The sequence below is a fragment of the Balaenoptera physalus genome (assembly GCF_965194825.1).
Source record: "Balaenoptera physalus genome assembly, chromosome: 10".
Taxonomy (NCBI): domain Eukaryota; kingdom Metazoa; phylum Chordata; class Mammalia; order Artiodactyla; family Balaenopteridae; genus Balaenoptera; species Balaenoptera physalus.
Window position 1 is genome coordinate 65,327,926 of NC_138889.1, and position 19,159 is coordinate 65,347,084.

Genomic DNA, 19,159 nt, shown 5'->3' on the forward strand with positions numbered 1-19,159 from the left:
TTTACCGAATTCATTGATTAGCTCTAGTAGTTTTCTGGTGGCATTTTTAGGATTCTCTGTGTATAGTATCATGTTATCTGCAAACAGTGACAGTTTTACATCTTCTTTTCCAATTTGTATTCCTTTTATTTCTTTTTCTTCCCTGATTGCCGTGGCTAGGACTTCCAAAACTATGTTGAATAATAGTGGCGAGAGTGGACATCCTTGTCTTGTTCCTGATCTTTGAGGAAATGCTTTCAGTTTTTCACCATTGAGAATAATGTTTGCTGTGGGTTTGTCGTATATGGCCTTTATTATGTTGAGGTAGGTTCCCTCTATGCCCACTTTCTGGAGAGTTTTTATCATAAATGGGTGTTGAATTTTGTCAAAAGCTTTTTCTGCATCTATTGAGATGATCATATGGTTTTTATTCTTCAATTTGTTAATATGGTGTATCACATTGATTGATTTGCATATATTGAAGAATCCTTGCATCCTTGGGATAAATCCCACTTGATCGTGGTGTATGATCCTTTTAATGTGTTGTTGGATTCTGTTTGCTAGTATTTTGTTGAGGATTTTTGCATCTATATTCATCAGTGATATTGGTCTGTAATTTTCTTTTTTGGTAGTATCTTTGTCTGGTTTTGGTATCAGGGTGATGGTGGCCTCATAGAATGAGTTTGGGAGTGTTCCCTCCTCTGCAATTTCTTGGAAGAGTTTGAGAAGGATGGGTGTTAGCTCTTCTCTAAATGTTTGATAGAATTCACCTGTGAAGCCATCTGGTCCTGGACTTTTGTTTGTTGGAAGATTTTTAATCACAGTTTCAATTTCATTACTTGTGATTGGTCTGTTCATATTTTCTATTTCTTCCTGGTTCAGTCTTGGAAGGTTATACCTTTCTAAGAATTTGTCCATTTCTTCCAGGTTGTCCATTTCATTGGCATCGAGTTGCTTGTAGTAGTCTCTTAGGATGCTTTGTGTTTCTGCAGTGAGGTGTTAACGTCCCCGAGTATTATTGTGTTACTGTTGATTTCCTCTTTTACAGCTGTTAGCAGTTGCCTTATGTATTGAGGTGCTCCTATGTTGGGTGCGTATATATTTATAATTGTTATATCTTCTTCTTGGATTGATCCCTTGATCATTATGTAGTGTCCTTCCTTGTCTCTTGTAACAGTCTTTATTTTAAAGTCTATTTTATCTGATATGAGTATTGCTACTCCAGCTTTCTTTTGATTTCCATTTGCATGGAATATATTTTTTCATCCCCTCACTTTCAGTCTGTATGTGTCCCTAGGTCTGAAGTGGGTCTCTTGTAGACAGCATATATATGGGTCTTGTTTTTGTATCCATTCAGCAAGCCTGTTTTTTTTTTTGGTTGGAGCATTTAATCCATTCACGTTTAAGGTAATTATCGATATGTATGTTCCTATGACCATTTTCTTAATTGTTTTGGGTTTGTTTTTGTAGGTCCTTTTCTTCTCTTGTGTTTCCCACTTAGAGAAGTTCCTTTAGCATTTGTTGTAGAGCTGGTTTGGTGGTGCTGAATTCTCTTAGCTTTTGCTTGTCTGTAAAGCTTTTGATTTCTCCATCGAATCTGAATGAGATCCTTGCTGGTAGAGTAATCTTGGTTGTAGGTTCTTCCCTTTCATCACTTTAAGTATATCATGCCACTCCCTTCTGGCTTGTAGAGTTTCTGCTGAGAAATCAGCTGTTAACCTTATGGGAGTTCCCTTGTATGTTACTTGTCGTTTTTCCCTTGTTGCTTTCAATAATTTTTCTTTGTCTTTAATTTTTGTCAAGTTGATTACTATGTGTCTCGGTGTGTTTCTCCTTGGGTTTATCCTGCCTGGGACTCTCTGTGCTTCCTGGACTTGGGTGGCTATTTCCTTTCCCATGTTAGGGAAGTTTTCGACTATAATCTCTTCAAATTTAGTAAACTTATATAATTCATTTTAGAGTGTGGATTTGGTTTTCCTGCAGTCATCCAGGGGGATCATAAGCGGCTCTAAGAATGTATATAAAACTTGAAAAATCCTGCCGGGCAATTCTGATATGAAATTCATGGGGAGGCATATTGTGTGATAGTTAAATATCAGTTTTTGGAGTCTCCATAATGTGGATTTGAATCTTGATTCCATCATTTGCTAGCTCTGTGACCTTGGACATGTGACTTAGGCCTCAGAGTTTGTGTTCCCATCTAAAAGTCAGGATGATAATAACAATATCTATTTCAAATGGTTGATTTAGTCAAAACAAACACATAAAGCACAGCAGACACTATGTAGTACAGAGCAAGTACCCAAGAAATGTTGGCTATAAAGGCCAGTCTGGAAAGACCACATGGGATGTAATGTAGATTGATCAGACCTACCCATCCTCATATGCAGGAAACAAAATCAAGGTGTAGATCTGATTGCATCCGCCAGAGTTGGTGAAAGCACAGTGCCAGCGCTGCTCTTTCGGCCACTTGGGCCATTCAGCTTCAGCACATGGACTCTGTGCTGTCACCTGGACCCACTGAAACCACCTGCAGAGGAGGGCAATGTTGAGGGCAGGGGTCAGGAGTGACATGTCTCATCACTACCACTGATTAGCTGTGTGACCTTAGGAAGGCTACTTTATTTTGGTGCTTATGCTACCTCAGTTGAAAAGTGGGGATAGTTAATAACAGTACTCTCCTCATAGGGTTGTTACGTAGATTATATGAGCTCATCTATATAGAGCATTTTTAAGAGTGTCTGGCACATAGCATGAGCTCAAAAAACTATAGTAAAAATAATAGAAATATGATAATTATAATGATAACTTTCAAACAGACCTCTAGAATTCCAAAGTCTACTTTGCTTCCTGATAAAAGCTTTGCAGAATGGATTTACGGAAAGAAAATGAGAAGAAGAAAATTAGGAGCAGATAGGTTAGAGGTGGGAGAGAAAAGTCAAGAAAATTTGCAATGGGGATAACTCAAAGTATAAGCAGTACTAAAAGGGTGAAGTTTTGAATAATGAATGCAAGATAGAAGAAGAAAGCTTCAATATGGAAATATAATATTCAACCCAGAAGTTGTATCAAAAAAACTCTTGCATTAAGTGATCCCTCAATAGACATTTGAATAAAAAATGGACATTTGATGAATTGACTGGTTAATTAAATGTGATTTAGTACTACACTCTTTAGCCAATAACCTGAAGCCTGGTTCTTTGGACAGAGAGCTGAGAAAAACATGTGGTCTTCTTATGATCTTCTGAATAAGGCTAGAGCCAATAAAATGGATGCTTCTCTGTCTCTGTGTTTCTGTGTGTGTGTATACGCAGAGATTTTTGTCAAAGCTATTTGTTGCTAAGCAAAGATAATGAAAGGGATTGTTGAAACTCTAAATGCTTAATACCTTAATATGGTTACCCATAAACATTCACATCCACCTCTTCTCTTAATAAACAGGCACCTGAGTGCAGGTCCACCTGCTCTTCATCCATTTTGGGCGCTGAGGAGGGAGGGAAGCTTGCTGTGGAAGATAAGGAAAGGTGTGGGTTATTTGGAATCTTTTCTTCTGGCACTTCTTTAGCTAGTTGGACATTCCATGACCACTGTGACACAGTCTAGCCAATTTTGGACTCCATCATCTTCTCTCTTTCCAGCGTCCAGAGCGACTCCAGCTGTTTCCCAGACCTGTCCAGGGTGAACGACATCAGCCACTTTGAAAGGCAGCTCCAGGGATGCAAAATGTATTTTTTAAAAACTTATTTGGTGAGGGAAGGTCCTGAGGTCCAAGTTTCTCTCAGTTAGCGCAAATCTGACCTCTGCTCTGTCCTCTGGCCTCGTTCTGAAAAGATGAACAAATGGAGAACCGTGAGTATCTACTAAGAAGCAGAGGAGTGCCAGATTCTCTGACCCAGTTCATCACCTTCTGTTCCATTCAGTATATCCTTTTATGGTGTATCTGTTAAATAGTAAAGCTAATAAATCTCTACTTTCTTTAAAGTCAAAGAAATTGGAATTAGAACTTTGTAATTGGCAACCATAAAACTGGGAAGGAACCCACACAGCCTAGGAAGGAAGAATAAAGATAAAGCAGAACAACCCACTTCTTGGTGCAATGATAGCAGACACGTGGACAACATGGAGTTACACAATCCAAATTTGCTTTCATTTCATCTCTCAAGAAAAACTACAAACAGGGAAGGACCAAGCTCACAGGAGACTGATGCCCAAGATGAGAGAGCGGTTGTTATGGAACATGAACCCAGTTTGTCTCTTGGTCTAAGTGAATTATACTTCGGCTCTAGAGCAAGTGTGAGGATGAATCCCTGTTTGGAATAATTAAGCAGGAGGTTCATGAGTATTTCACGGGAGTAATTGCTGGGAGAGAGCATGGGCTCACTAAGAATAAGTCATGCCAGTTGAATCTTATTTTCTTTTGCTAAAGGCAACTACCCGGCAAGGAAATGAATCAAACAAAGTGCCAATTAATAGGAAGTTCTGCCATTAGGAATCCCAAACCACTTCCCAAGTACAGAATCTAGGTCTTGGGAGTAGGAGAGATGATATGGTCTAAGAATGGCATGAAAGACTTATGGGACTTCTATTTTTCCAGCTTTATTGAGGAATAAAGATAAAATTGTATATATTTAAAGTGTACATGATGATTTGATATACATATGCATCTTGAAATGATTACCAAGGTCAAGATCAAGTTAATTAACACATCCATCACCTTTTAACTTTTTATTAAACTTTATTTTTTTGTGGTGAGAATGTTTAAGAGTTACTCTCAGTACAGTCAACATGTGTACATTGGATCTTTATAACAGAACTTGTACCCTTTGACCTACATGTCCCCATTTTACCCATCCCTAACCCCTAGCAACCATCATTCTACTCTGTTTCTATGAGGATCATAGAAACATAGAAAATCAAGAAGGATTTTCTTCAAGGTTGAATAATATTCCATTGTGTATGAGTGTGTGTGTCTGTGTGTGTATATATATATATATATATACAATATTTTCTCTACCCATTCATCCATTCATGGATACCTAGTTTGTTTCCATGTCTTGGCTATTTTGAATATGCTGCAATGGACATGGGGGTGCAGATATTTCTTCAAGTTAGTGATTTCATTTCCATCAGATAAATACCCAGAAGTGGGATAGCTGGATCATACGGTAGTTCTATTTCTAATTTTTTGAGGAACATCCATAGTTCCCTAGTTGCTGCATCAATTTACATTCCCAACAAGAGTGCGCCAGGATTCCTTTCCCCACGTCCCTGCCAATCACCATTCTGATACTGGAATATCACTTCCACACATTTTGTTGGTTAAAATAAAACTCTCCTAAATAAAATAAAACTGTCCTAAAACTCTGGGCTTGCAATTCTAAGTTTCATCAGGGGCTCACCACGTATAAGCCAGGTCAGTTTTTGGAACTTCTATGGCTTTCATTCTCTCATTCCATTAGTTGCAGTCTTGTCAATTCACACCTGAAATGTTTTTCAAATTTGCTCCTGCTCACCATTACTACACCAGCCCTAGCATCCACAATCTCTCCCCTACTTCTCTAAGAGTTCCCTCCTTTCAAAGACCAGCTTCTCAGCTGCATGGCACAGAGGGATCAGCTCGGTGCTTTGTGACCACCTAGAGCAGTGCGATAGGGAGGGTGGGAGGGAGACGCAAGAGGGAGGGGATATGGGGATATATGTATACATATAGCTGATTCACTGTTATACAGCAGAAACTAACACAACATTGTAAAGCAATTATACTCCAATAAAGATGTTTAAAAAAAAAAAAGACCAGCTTCTGCTCTACCTCCTCCGAAGGCTCTCTCTCTCTGTGAATTTATTTTCCCTCCTAGTTTTCCTAGGGCAGAGAGCCTACTTGCCTTTTCACAACTCTCTGAAGTTAGCTTTACCTTTACAATTCTGCATTTTCTCTGCTATTCTAATGTTAAGTCCTTGAGGCCCCAGCGTCGTGTACAGCAGTATTCTAAAGCTTGTCTGTTGGGTGAACACTCTATGGCATTCTGAACTACCTTTCTGCACAATATGATTTGCTATGAGATATCCCTAGCAACAGCACAGCCTTACGGCTAAAAGTGTCAGTTGTACAGATTCTACTCTGTTTTAGAGCAGGACACTAGTGTTAAGTAAAGGCAAAAAAAAAAAAAAAATCAAGGTTCCCTGCCTCCCCACCTATGAACTTGGGCAGGTGCTACTTTCCTGAGTCTCAGGTTTGTCATTGGTAAAATGAGCATAATAGTTATACAGACCTTGTTGGGCTATCGAGGGAATTAAATGAGATTATATAGCTAAAAGATCTGTGGCACAGTGCGCGCGCACGCACGCACACGCACACACACACACACACACACACACACACGAGCTCAGTATTCCCTGGTTATCTCTAGGCTTATTGCCTTAAAGGTTGAAGAGGTGGATGTATGAGAGGTGCCCTGTGTTCCCTTCCAAACATCCCAGATTCTGTGATACTCTTCCTTGGTGGATGCTGGAGAATCATTGGCCCGCCTCAGATTTCCAATCAGTTGCTTGGAAGACCAGCCAGGGTCTATGAAGCTCCAGGTAAGTCCCAGCGTCTTTCTCAGGAGCCATTTATTTGACCTTAGTTCTGATCTGAGAGTCTCCACCTTTTCCAAATCACCAAGGTGGTCGAAAAGGCCTTGCGGTAGAGAAATTTTTCCTTTGTTGGAGAATCTCGGCCCCAGACCCCGCATTTGGGCGTGTAGCATCTTTAGGCCCATGGCTTATGCCCCGACTGCGCTTTTCAAGTTCAAAGCCGGGACTCGGTTCTCCAGATCTGGCGGGTGTGGTTCAGACTGCACGTTTCGCTCAACGCACCTAAGAACATGTTTTGGACTCCCGCGGCGAGGGGCGGTGGGAGAGGGTGTGGGTTTGCATCGGGACGGGGCGCGCACCGCACACACTCTCTAAGCCTGGGCGCGGTCGCTCTGAGCACGAGGTCCCGAGCCGAGTCCCGCGCTCCTCTAGGAGCCCGCGAGCGCCCCCCTTCCCCCGCCGGCGCCCAGGCAGGGGCCGCCGGGATCCTACCCCTTGGCGCGCACCCCTGACCCGCCCCGCCCCGCCCCGCGGCGGCCACGAGGGGCGGGCGGAGCGCTAGGAGAGAGGCGCGTTGGGCTGTGCGGCACCGCCTCTCCTCCGTGCCGGGGGAGGGACGGAGGGGCAGGGCGGGAGAGAAAGAAAACCCGACTGACCGGCTGGCCAAGAGCTGCATGCAACCGGTGGGAGGCCGGGCCGGCTGTGGCTGGGGCTTGGGCTCGGGCCGTTTCTCGGCGGGTCCCTGGCGGCGAGCGCGGACGGCCCGGAGGCGGCGGCTCTGAGCTGGCAGGCGGAGGGTTGTCTCCCGCGCCCGCCTGCCGGGCTCGGTCCGAGGATGCGGGGGGGCGATGCCCGGGGCCAGGGACGCGCTCTGTCACCAGGCGCTGCAGCTGCTGGCCGAGCTCTGTGCCCGCGGGGCCCTGGAGCACGACAGCTGCCAGGATTTCATCTACCACCTGCGGGACCGCGCCAGACCCCGGCTCCGCGACCCAGGTGAGTATCGCCGCCGCTGCCGGGCGCGACCGGAGGGCCCCGGGCTGGGAGTAGGGGCCGCACCGGGGCCTGAGACAGGAGAACGACGCGGACTGGAGGGAGGAGGGCGGGTGACCACCGAGCTAGGGGAGGGCACCAGGAACCAGCGCACGGTGGCCTGATGCTGGACCCGGGCAGGGACCCCGGCGGAGGCTGCTGCATGGAGGCCGGGTCCGGGTGGGCTGGCGCGGGGTTGGAGGCACCACGCCCGTCACCTGCGCTTCTGTCACCGGGGCTCCTGGGGGCGGCTCCCGAGCTCCGAGCTCCACTTCCCGGGCTCTGCGCTCCGGGCGAGGAGAGGCCGCGGCGGCCTCGCGAGCCATGGGAAGGGGGACGAGGCCAGAGGAAACTCTGGGAAGTTGGGAGTTGGGGACGGCCCCGGGCTGCGGTTGAATCCCACCGGGCGCTCCCCATCCTCTTCCCGGAGTGCCCATTTCCTTTCCTTGGTCTGGGGTGAGAAGGGCGGGGCGGGAGCCGACGTTGGGCCGGGGACTGAGAGCTCCGGGTCCTGGGCAGCCGGGCCTGAACCCGTTCCCTCCGGGTCTCTCGGCTTGGAGGCGGCCTGGGCCTGGGCTCCCAGCTCAACCAGATTCCGCCACGGGGCACACGAAGGTCGATGGGCTCACGGGTCATGGCTTGTGCACCTACAGTTATTCCTAGTGAAAGTTTCGAAGCTCCTAACTTTGGAAAGTTCATTTATTTTGGCCTTTGACCAATTAAGGTTGGAAGAGGGAGTTTTAGTGGAGCCGTTTGCTTTCCCCAGGGTCCTGGGTCTCCCACATCTTCTCATCCACTGCTGGTTACTGGAAGACGCATTCCTTCCAAATGTTTACTTGAGATTCTTCTCACCATGAGGAATCATTTTCTCGAATAGTCTCTCAACCTAAATACTAAAAAAAAAAGCATATTGTGGTTGGATTGTTAAAGATGGGGTAAGAAAAGGGCCCCTCCCCTGATATTCCTGTGTATAAATATTGGAACTGAGCTGTTGGCGTGCAAAGTATCCAGGATGAATTTACCTCATTTTAAGCCAATCCATTATATAAAAATTCATTTACCCAAAGATAAATTAGAGAATTATTTGATTCATAAAGAGGTATACACTGAGCCTGACTTAAATAGCATTTCCTTGATAGTATATCCAAAATGAGTCTGTGGGGTGAAGAGAAGTCATCTAATAAAAGTTTATATCAGATTTTCCCTACTCAAAGGCTTTTTTTGTTTTTTTTTGTAAAAGAAAGATTACTGCTCCCCATTGCCTGTGGTTACATTAATTAAGTTTATGGCATGATCACTAATGTGTTACTTCAAAGTGGAGAATTAAGTCAAGAAATACTGTTGATTTCAAATGATTTCCCCGGAGGTTTAATGCCCAGCCTTTGTGTGCCTCCTTGCTGGACTGATGTGCTGCACAGACTGCAGACAGGAATAAGAGCACTTCATTCATGAACTGGGAGCCCAGGATGGTGTCCTCATTGGGGAAAGTTCTGTCCTTAAGCAGCAGGAACAAGAAATAATCTAGCTTGCTTCACCCAAAGCAAGTGTTAGTGTTGAAATGCGCCACTTCTTTGCCTGTTGACTGTGCCAGGAGTTCCCACTGTTACCGCACATGAGCGGTCCTCTTTGGCTTTACAAGAGAAGATGGATGAGGCCTCTCGCCGAGTTGCATGTTTAACACTCCACAGCTTTTTGGCTGATTTTGTGCCTCTGCTCCTTTTAATCCTCGAGCTAGATCCCATGTTCTAAAGTTTTCCTCAGCCCCTGCACTGGAAAGCCCCTGAGGAAGAATCCCAGAGAAGACTCCTTACAAAAGACACATCTGATTCCTTGGCTGAGAAATAGCCACAGATAAAGAGTATGCCGTGCTGCTCTTTGAGTTCCTGAAAGCACTGCTCTGCTTTCTTAAACTAGGGCACAGTGGTTTGGAGGTAGCCCCATGACCCTCGTGAGCTTTGATTTGGGTCAGGAAGTAGCCTGTTCACGGGACAGGCGAGGGGAGGGAGACTGTGAGTGCAAGGTCAGAGGAACTGAGGCTGAAGCCCACATCCAAAGTGTACCCTCTCTTCCAGGGCAGCTCAGCTCAGGCCAGCATCTCCCTTCATCTCCCTCCTTCCTCTCCTTGCCCACATTAATTCTTACATCAGATGCATTTGTCTGCATCCCTGTAAAGCTGTTTGGTTGTCCAAGCCAAGAGTGCCTTTAATTTCCGAGCCCTAAAAGCTGAGTGGTTGGAGTAGCTGCACTGCCCAAAGCTGTGAATGGCGCTGCTGCTGCAGTGTAGTGGGACCTGGCACAACCACGCCCAGCAGCAGCCCTGGCATGTGGGTCCCACATGAATGCCATGTTTCAGCTTTTTCTGCCCATTGTTCATCCCTGGCTACCCAGTGGTAGCTAGGTTTTGTCAAGCTCAACTGAGGAACTTTGGTTTTGAAAGGAGAAACCACATATAATTCCCTGTGGACAGCAGAGTGATACCGCATCTAGGATGTTTGTTCATTTTTTCAGTGGTGGGATAAGCCTGGGTCACAAATCAGTGGGCCATCAGAAGGGTTATTCTTCGCCCAGGTAGTTGCAGTGCTCTGATGTAGGAGTACAGTCCTTAGTCTTCCCTAACTTGGCATTGAGAGAGAATTTGATGAAGCTAAGTCATAAATTGGAACTGGAATACCTCACCCAGTCCTTCATCTGTACCAACTATGGGAAGTAGAATGTGGATCTTTAAGCTGAGGGTGAGCACTTTTCCATAGAGAGCAATTAGAATCCTTCTGCTAGGTGTCATTATGTTGTTTCATATATTGGCAATGTCCGGCATAAACTTGTGAATCTCAGCGAATAACCTTCACAGCAGAGGGAAGAGCAAGTGCAAAGGTCAGGAGATAGGAGCGTCCTTGATGTGATGCAAGGAATAGTTGAGTTCAAGGGTGACTGGTGCAGAGTGAATAAGATAGAGAATGACAAGAAATACGGTTAACGGTTGGAGGGGGAAGATCATGTATGGCCTTCTAAACCATTATAAGGACTTTGGTTTTTACCCTGAATGAGAAGGGTTTTAACAGAGAAGTGGCAACTCTCTGGCTGCTGTGTTGAGAAAATGCTGTTGAAGTTCAAGAGTAAAGACAGGGAAACTTGTTAACAGGTTACTCTAGTAATCCAGACAAAGGGGATAGTGGACATCAGTTTGAAGATACAGCACTAGGATTTGTTGATGGAATGGAGGTGAGTGGTGAGAGAAGAGGAGTTAAGGTTGACCCCAAGGCTTTTTGACCTAAGCAACTCCATTTACTGCATAGGGCAAGACTTCAGGAGGAGCAGAGTTGGAGTGGGGAGGAAAATAAGGAAATTTTTGTTTTATTAAAAATTTTTTTGTTTTATTAAAGATTTTTTTTTTTTTGTACATATTAGATGTGTGATGTCTCTTAGTTCAACAGGGACCCGAAGTATGGAAGTCTTCTTTAATGTTATCAACTGGTCAATGCTCATACTTTGTAACTGGGGACTTCACTCTCTCTCCTCAAGAGGGCCAGTTGATTGTAGGACAGCAGTTATTAAAAGGTCTTTCCTTGCGTGGAATGAAAAGCTCAATTTAACTTCTACTTGTTGATCTCGATTATACTTATTGCAGTCAAAAAAGAATTCGTCTCTTCTCCATTCGGCTATTAGGGGGTAGCGATTGTAACTTTTCTCATCCTGTTGTTTCCACATCTGGAAAAGAAAAGAAGATTGGATCAAATGGTTTCTAGGTTTTAACCATGTTTTATTATTTTCCTTGTAAGTCTTTTCTTCTGAAGGGTGCCAACCACATCTGTGCCAAGCACTTTATGTAGGTCATCTCCTTTAATCCTCTTAACATCTTCTAAGACCTTGCTGCTCAGAGTGTTTGACTGTGCACCAGACCTACTGATGTGAATCTGTCTTAACGGGATCCTCAGGTGATTCATAGGCACATTAACGTTTGAGAAGCATTGCCAAAAGAGATTGGTATATATGAATAAATTGAAGTGCGGAGAGCTAAACTAGCCCAAGGCCATGGGTTCCATTTAAGAAAAAGAGTTGAGCCTAAGTCAAAGTAGCTTCTAGGTAAACACATCACATATACTAAGAATCTAGGAGTTGTTGTCAATGAAAATCTCCTAGGTTTTTTTTTCATTTAGATGTCCTTTCTCTATTCTGTTTTTCTATAATGGATTTAATCTCTAAGAGTAGGTTAAATTCTATGCAGTTATACAGATTTTGCTCAGTATTTTTATTTTTCCTTTTTTAAATTGAAGTATAGTTGATTTACAATGTTGTGTTAGTTTTAGATGTACAGCAAAGTGATTCAGTTTTATACACACACACACACACACACCTATATATTCTTTTTCAGATTATTTTCCATTCTAGGTTATTACAAGATATTGAATATAGTTCCCTGTGCTATACAGTAAGTCCCTGTGTTTGTCTATTTTTATATATAATAGTGTATATCTGTTAATCCCAAACTCCTAATTTATTCCTCCCTCTTTGGTTATGATAAGTTTGTTTTCCATGTCTGTGTCTGTGAGTCTATTTCTGTTTTGTAAATAAATTCATTTGTATCTTTTTAAAAAATCCCACATAGAAGTGATATCATATGATACTTGTCTTTCTCTTTCTGACTTACTTCAGTTAGTATAATATTCTCTAGGTCCATCCATGTTGCTGCAAAGGGCATTATTTCATTCTTTTTTTATGGCTGAGTGGTATTCCACTATATATATATATATATATATATATATATATATATCACATTTTCTTTATCCTTTCATCTGTTGATGGACATTGCTCGGTATCTTGGTCATGAATTCTTTTATTCAGGATACTGGTTTTCCATTGACATTCCAGCTTTGTATTTCTAGGGATTTTTTTTCTTCATTTTCTGGTGAACTACAGTATGTTCACTTGGTCAGGGTGTCAAATAGAGCTTTACACATCACTGATGACCCCTCTTTCTAAGTAGATGTTAACCCTAGTCAGGAGAAGCTTTTTCTAGACTGGTTTTCAACCTTGGTTGCATATTAGAAACATTTAGGGAGCTCTAACAAACAAGCAAACAAACAAAAATAAAACAAACAAGAAATAACCAATGACTGAGCTCTATCCTGACCAATTAAATTGGAATCTCCAGGGGTGGGGCCTGGTATCGGTATATTTTTATATAAGTTCCTCTGTTGGCTGTAATGTGCACCAGGTGGAAGACAACTGTTGAGGCCAGTAAGTGAAGGATGAACCTACCTAACTCTTCTCAGCTCAGCTCACATTTCTTCTTTGCAAAATTAGGAAAGATGGTATCAAGTCGGGGGCCTTGACTATTACCTTGTGCAGTCATCACCCAAATCAACTAACTGATTCTTAACTTTCTTTTGACAATATTACCCCCAATTTTTATTTGAAGGACTCTACAAAAATATCATGAGAATCTATTATATCCACTCAATTTGGGGAAAAAAAAGAACAAATTGAGAAAATCATGTCCAAAGTATTTCATTGAAAGGCCAGAATGTGGAACCGTCACTAGTGTCACCTTATATTGATTTAGAATGAAATAACTTATAAAAAGATGTACATGTAAAATAATAATTAAATGCAGTTCCTAAGGAAAAATCTCCAAAATAATCATTGAGATTAAACTTTAACCTTAATTCAGATTTTCAAAGATAGTCAAGTGAAAAATCAGCCTTAAAACACTGGATTTTTATGAATAGACATTTGTGTGATTATGCACAATGGGATTAATTTTTAAAAATTAATGTTAATTGCAATCAGGAACTAGAGAGTCTTCTAAGGAATGAGTGGCATATTGGATGCACAATATGTGAAGATTTAATTTGCATTACTTCAGTGACATTTTAGGGCTTCTTCATAAATATTTTATTTAAACAAGTGTGTTTTCATCTCCACGGGATTCCTCTACATGGACCAGTGAGTGGTTTAGTCATGAGGTAATTATCAAGAGGGAAAAACAAAAGCAAATTGTGGTAAAGGCATCACAGGCAGCCCTGTGGCCAGCTGCCTCTTTCAGAATAAACAATCAAAAGCAAACTTCTTGATGTGGGCTAAACTCTCAAGGAAAACTTAAGCTGACACCTAAGGGAAATCATCCTAAAATTCCCTGTTATGTATAGAGCACAGGCATTGCTTTCACTGTAAAAGCATACTGGCCCTTTTGTGTTTGTGTGTGCTCGTGGGCTTTCTCATGTGGTTGGCTTAAAAAAAAAATTCATAATCCCTTCCTAAGTGACTTACTTGAGGGAACTAACAAGTTCATGTGCTCAGGTGTGTAGAGAAAGGGATGAGCTTAGTGGGGGCCATCAGTGGGAGAGCAGTCTCCCTTTCCAAAAGATAAGTATGGAGTATGTATTATTACTTTCTAAATGAAATCACAGTTTGAGCCATAAATGTTCACCACGACTTTTTCTTTCAAGTTTTGCATTGGGTTGGCTTGAAGTATGGCTTTAAACCAAGGCAAACCCCAATGACTTGGTTTTGCAGATCTCCTTGAAATATTCATGTGTCCTTGTGCATGTATTTTATCACACCAAAACTCTTATACCAACACTGATAGAACTGCACTTGAAAGAAAAAAAAAAAAATCTCACCCAGGAAATCAAGATGACAAAGTGGAATAAGCAAGAGCTTTGGAGTCAGAATCTGATCGTGCCCTTACTAGCTTTATGGACCTTGAGCAAAATATTTAACTCTTCACTTTATTCATCTGTAAAACGGGACGGGGGAAGGCTGTTGCAACACAGTGTGCAGAGTAAGTGCTCCAGTAACTGCTCAGTAAATGGATTTGGTGGTAGTAGTATCACCTGTCCACGCTTCCCCTCATCTGTGATCCATGGGCACGCTCGTGTTTCACCTATTTATACAAGCATACCTTGGAGATATTGTAGGTTTGATTCCAGACCGCCACAGTAAAGTGAGACACATGAATTTTTTGCTTTCCCAGTGTATGTAAGAGTTATGTTTACACCATAGTGTGGTCTCTTCAGTGTACGACAGCATTATGTCTAAAAAAAAAGTATGTAATTTAAAAATACTTTATTGCTAAAAAATGCTAACCATCATCTGAGACTTCAGTGAGTCATAATTTATTTGCAATAGTAACCTCAAAGATTACTGATCACCATAACAAATATAATAATCATGAAAAAGTTTGAAATATTGGGAGAATTATCAAAATATGACACAGAGACATGAAGTGAGCAAGTGCTGTTGGAAAAATGGCCTAATAGACTTGCTCTATGCAGGGTTGCCACAAACCTTCAATTTGTAAAAAAAAATGCCATATCTGTGAAGCACAATAAAGCAAGGTATGCCTGGAATCATTCATAAACAAAATTTACTATTCTACTTTTTTGTAAACTTAACTTTTTATCACAACTTATTAGCTATATGACCCTGGAAAGTTATTCAATCCCTGTGTCTCAGTTTTCTCATGAATAAAATGGGTGCTATTACCGAAATAAAACACAGGATGCCCAGTTCAATTTGAATTTCAGATAAACAACAGATATCCATTGTTTATCTGAAATTCAAATTGAATTGGGCATCTTATATTTTTGTTTGCTAAATCTAGCAACCCTACATTAGTACTTATCTCATAACGCATGTGAAATACTTACCGTAGTACCGGGCACGTAGAAAATGCTCAATAAATATTAGCCATTATTACTATTATCATTATAATTTTCCATGATGAACAGTCATTATTGTGCAATTGTTGTGATGATTATATATTCCAGAAGGTAGATAAATCTTTTTTTACTTAACCTTTCTTTTGGGGTATTTCTAGCATCTGATTTTTTCTTACTATAAATAATATTTTACATCTATAGTACCCTACTCCCTTTTGGGAAAATTTCTTAATAGTTAATTATCACCAATGGGTTCCAACTGCCTTCCAGTATATCTATGCCAGTTAGCCCTGCTACATATCAACAGTCAATCTACTACCATCAGGTGGTATAATGTGAACAAAAGGTTGCTAATGTAACAGGTTTTAAGTAGCTACCTGGTTGTTGTTTCAACTTGCATTGTTTTGTTTGTACTGTTGAATGTTTTTAATATCTTAAACCAATTTATATTTCCTGTTATGTGAATTTTGTGTGTTTATTCTCTACCATGTACAAATTTATTTTTTGAGAATCTTAATGTATTTCTTACCAGTTTGCATTAGTTGGACCATAAATATTCTGTCAAATTAGCTTAGAGAAGGAGCACTGTATAGTCAGTGGGCTCGGGTTGTCTGACTATAATCAATCCATTACACTAGACTGCCTTTTATAATGTTAGGAGTGCGCCAAGAAATAGGGATTCATTGTAACATTCTTTCCAAGGCAAAGCGCTGCCTTTATGTATGTGAAATATGAAAAAAAATTGCTGTTATATAACTTGAATCTTTTTCCTTTTTTCCCCCCTCTTTCCAACTCCCCTCCCTTCCTAGCACTTTACTGCTATAGCCACACTGATCTGATCACTCTTCTAATTATAATTAAGTTGAATTCAAAAAACATCCATTGAGTGCCTTTTAAGTGCCAGGTACTAGGTTAGGCATCACTGATTCAAAGATACATTAGACATGGTTACTGCCCCTGTGGAACTGAGATAAAACAATAATTGCAATTAATAAAATAAAGATTGGAAGGGAGATGTGTACTGAATACAGTTCAGAAAAAGAGGAGAGAAGTAATTAGCTGACTTGAGTGGGTCTGTAGAGAATTCCTGGAGAAGCTGATTCTTGGGCAGAGCACTTTGCCTGGGATGTGTGGGTGGGAAGGACATTCTAGGAATTTACAGACGTTCTAGGACAGGAGAGGATGGATCTTCGGCAATAGTAAGTGGAGGGTGTGTTGGTAATGTTGAGAGGTGAGTCTGCTCTTGTGAACACTGGTCGTCAGATCATGGAAGTCCTTGTCTGCCATTGTCAGAGTCCCACGGAGGACTTGGGTTAGAGGACTCTGATGCAGAAATCTTGAAGGAAGTACAGTTTACTGCGATGAGCCCGAAGGATCCATTCTCAGCAAAGTAGACCGGGAGATTTCAGGATGGGGGAAAGTCTGTGAGTACACTTCTCAAGTCTTCCTGGTTCTCATGGGAGAAAAGCTGAAGTTGGTGGTGCTGTTCTTCCTGGCTGAGTTAAGGTCCTGACAGATTGGAATCACTGCATGGGAGATTACCTATTCACATCCCCAACCATGGCACCTTGAAACGCAAGTGTAATTACCTCATAGAGTTGTAAAAACTGCCTTTAGCAAGTGTAGTCATCTGGTTCAAACATCTGGGTTCCAGATTTAATTTCAGACCATGCCAAGAGTGACGTCTTGCTTCCTTGCCTGTTTATTTAATAATGAAAAAGCAGTGCGTTCAGTTGCATGGCAGTCACTCAGTTTGAGGATATGCACAGTCTGTTTCCTCTGATGTTAGAGGGCCCAGGAGGGAGTAAGCATGGCAAGCCTGCCTAGTGCCTACCTAAGCCATGCTGTGGAGATGGTGGTTTATGCTCTTGGGTTGGCCAAAAGGTTCATTTGGGTTTTTCCGTAACATCGTACCAAAAACCCGAACGAACTTTTTGGCCAACCCAATATATACAGGGGCTGCTAGGAGGCTGGTACAGTTCTTTAAAATAATTGAATTGAATGCCCTTAGGCAGGTCCTACATTTTCCACTTTTCATATCCGCCCCACCTGCCCCGCCCCACACACATAAACTTTTCTTATCACATTTAGGGGATATGCCCGGGTGCTGAAGACATTTCAGTTTGCATCAGCTGTAGCACTGCAGACCCACTGAAGGGTTTTAAGCTGAAAACTGGGGTGAGCAGGTTTGTCTTCTAATTAGATGACTCTGGAGGCAGAGGTTATGATTAGAAATGCCATTCACTAACGCATCAAACATTATTGAACCTCTCCCATGTACAAGCCTCTGTTCTAGGTATTGTACACACCTAGGTACCTTGATACAGTATTGTACCTACACTAGGGAACCAAACAGAACATAAAAAGCTTGCCCTTATTGGACTTACATGTTGGTGTGAGGAAAATAATACATAAGTAAATTAACTAATTACATCATATGTTAGACAGTGATAAGCACTAAGGAGAAAAATAAAGCATGGAAAGAGAAGAGGTGTGGAAATTAAAATGGCATCACTGAGAAATGGATGTATGAGTAAAAGTCAGAGATGTGGGAGCAAAGATGTGCACATATCAGGAGGAGGAGCATTCCAGGCAGCGGGACAGCAAGTGTAAAGGTCCTGAGGCAGGCACATACTTGGTATAGCTAGGTATTAGCCAGGGGCAGTGGCACTGTGGTGGAGTTGGCAAGGAAGAGGGAAGTAGTAGGTGAGGTCAGAGAGGTGATGGCAGGCTGATCGTAAGGCCCTAGAAGCCGTTGTCAGTTTTACTCAGAGAAAGATGGGGAGCCTTAAGAAAGTTTTAAGCAGAGAAGTAATAATATCTAACTTAGGAATAGAGAGGATCCCTCTGACCGGCATATAGGAAACAGACTGTAGAAGGGAAGGGTGGAATCAGGGAGAGCAGTGAGGTGGCTGGTGTGAGAGGTGATGGTGGCTTGACCAGAGTGATGGCAGTGGAGGTGGTGAGAAGTGGTCAGATTCTGGGTAGCTGGAAGGCAGAGCTGATGGGATTTGCTGATGGATGGATGTAGGGTATGAAAGACAGGGGAATCAAGAATGACTCCAAGATTTTGGCCTGAGCAAGAGAATAGAGGAGAAGTTTGAGGGGAATAATTAGGAGCTTAGTTTTGGATGTATTAATTTGGAAATGCTTATTAGTGAGCCATGTGGGGAACAGACGAGGAAGCTGGGCATATGAGCCTGGAGTTTGGGAACGATGGCTGGGTTGGAGATACAGATGTGAGAGTTGTAGGCTTAGAGGTGATATTTAAAAGGAATCATCTAGGAAGGTGGTGTTGACTAGAGGAGATAAGAGTACCAGGACCGAGTTCTGGAACTCTCCAACACTACGAGGCTGGAGAGAAAATGAGGAATCAGCAAAAGAAGTCTAATAAAGAGAGCAGAAGATCCAAGCAAGAGTATTGACCTGAAAACCAAGAAGAAGAAGGTGTGTGAAAGAGAGGAAATAAACAGCTGTGTAAAATGCTACCATTAGGTCCAGTAGAATGAGCACTGACGACTGACCACAGCAGTTACATGACGTAGGGGTCATTGGACGTGATGTTGACAAGCCGTTTGGTAGAGAGGTGAGAACAAGAGCCTGACTGGAGGGGCCTTAAGAGAAATTGATGGGAGAGGAATCAGGGGCGGTGAGTATAGACTGCTCTTTCAAGTTTTTCTGTAGACAAGAGCAGAGAGAAATGAGTTAGCAGTCACTGGTGAGGGAAGTGAGATCAAGGGTTTTTGTTTTTATTTAAAGTTATAAGAGGACTTCCCTGGCCCTGGTGGCACCGTGGTTCAGAATCCACCTGCCAATGCAGCGGACACGGGTTCGATCCCTGGTCCGGGTAGATCCCACGTGCCTCCGAGCAACTAAGTCCGTGCGCCACAACTACTGAACCTGCGCTCTATATCCCG

General features: G+C 42.5%; 1 protein-coding gene across 3 annotated transcripts in view; it reads left to right on the plus strand.

The window, feature by feature from the left end:
- Positions 1–7,139: 7,139 nt before the first annotated feature.
- LOC309667659 (synaptotagmin-9) overlaps positions 7,140–19,159 on the plus strand; it is a 232,073-nt gene continuing 220,053 nt past the window's right edge. The window contains exon 1 of one of the 3 annotated variants that reach the window (XM_082476323.1): positions 7,140–7,545. In XM_082476323.1, the coding sequence (XP_082332449.1) occupies positions 7,401–7,545 (145 nt within the window). In that variant the 5' untranslated portion in view covers positions 7,140–7,400. The remainder of the gene's footprint in view (positions 7,546–19,159) is intronic. The other 2 variants (XM_082476325.1, XM_082476322.1) reach the window with 2 other exon arrangements.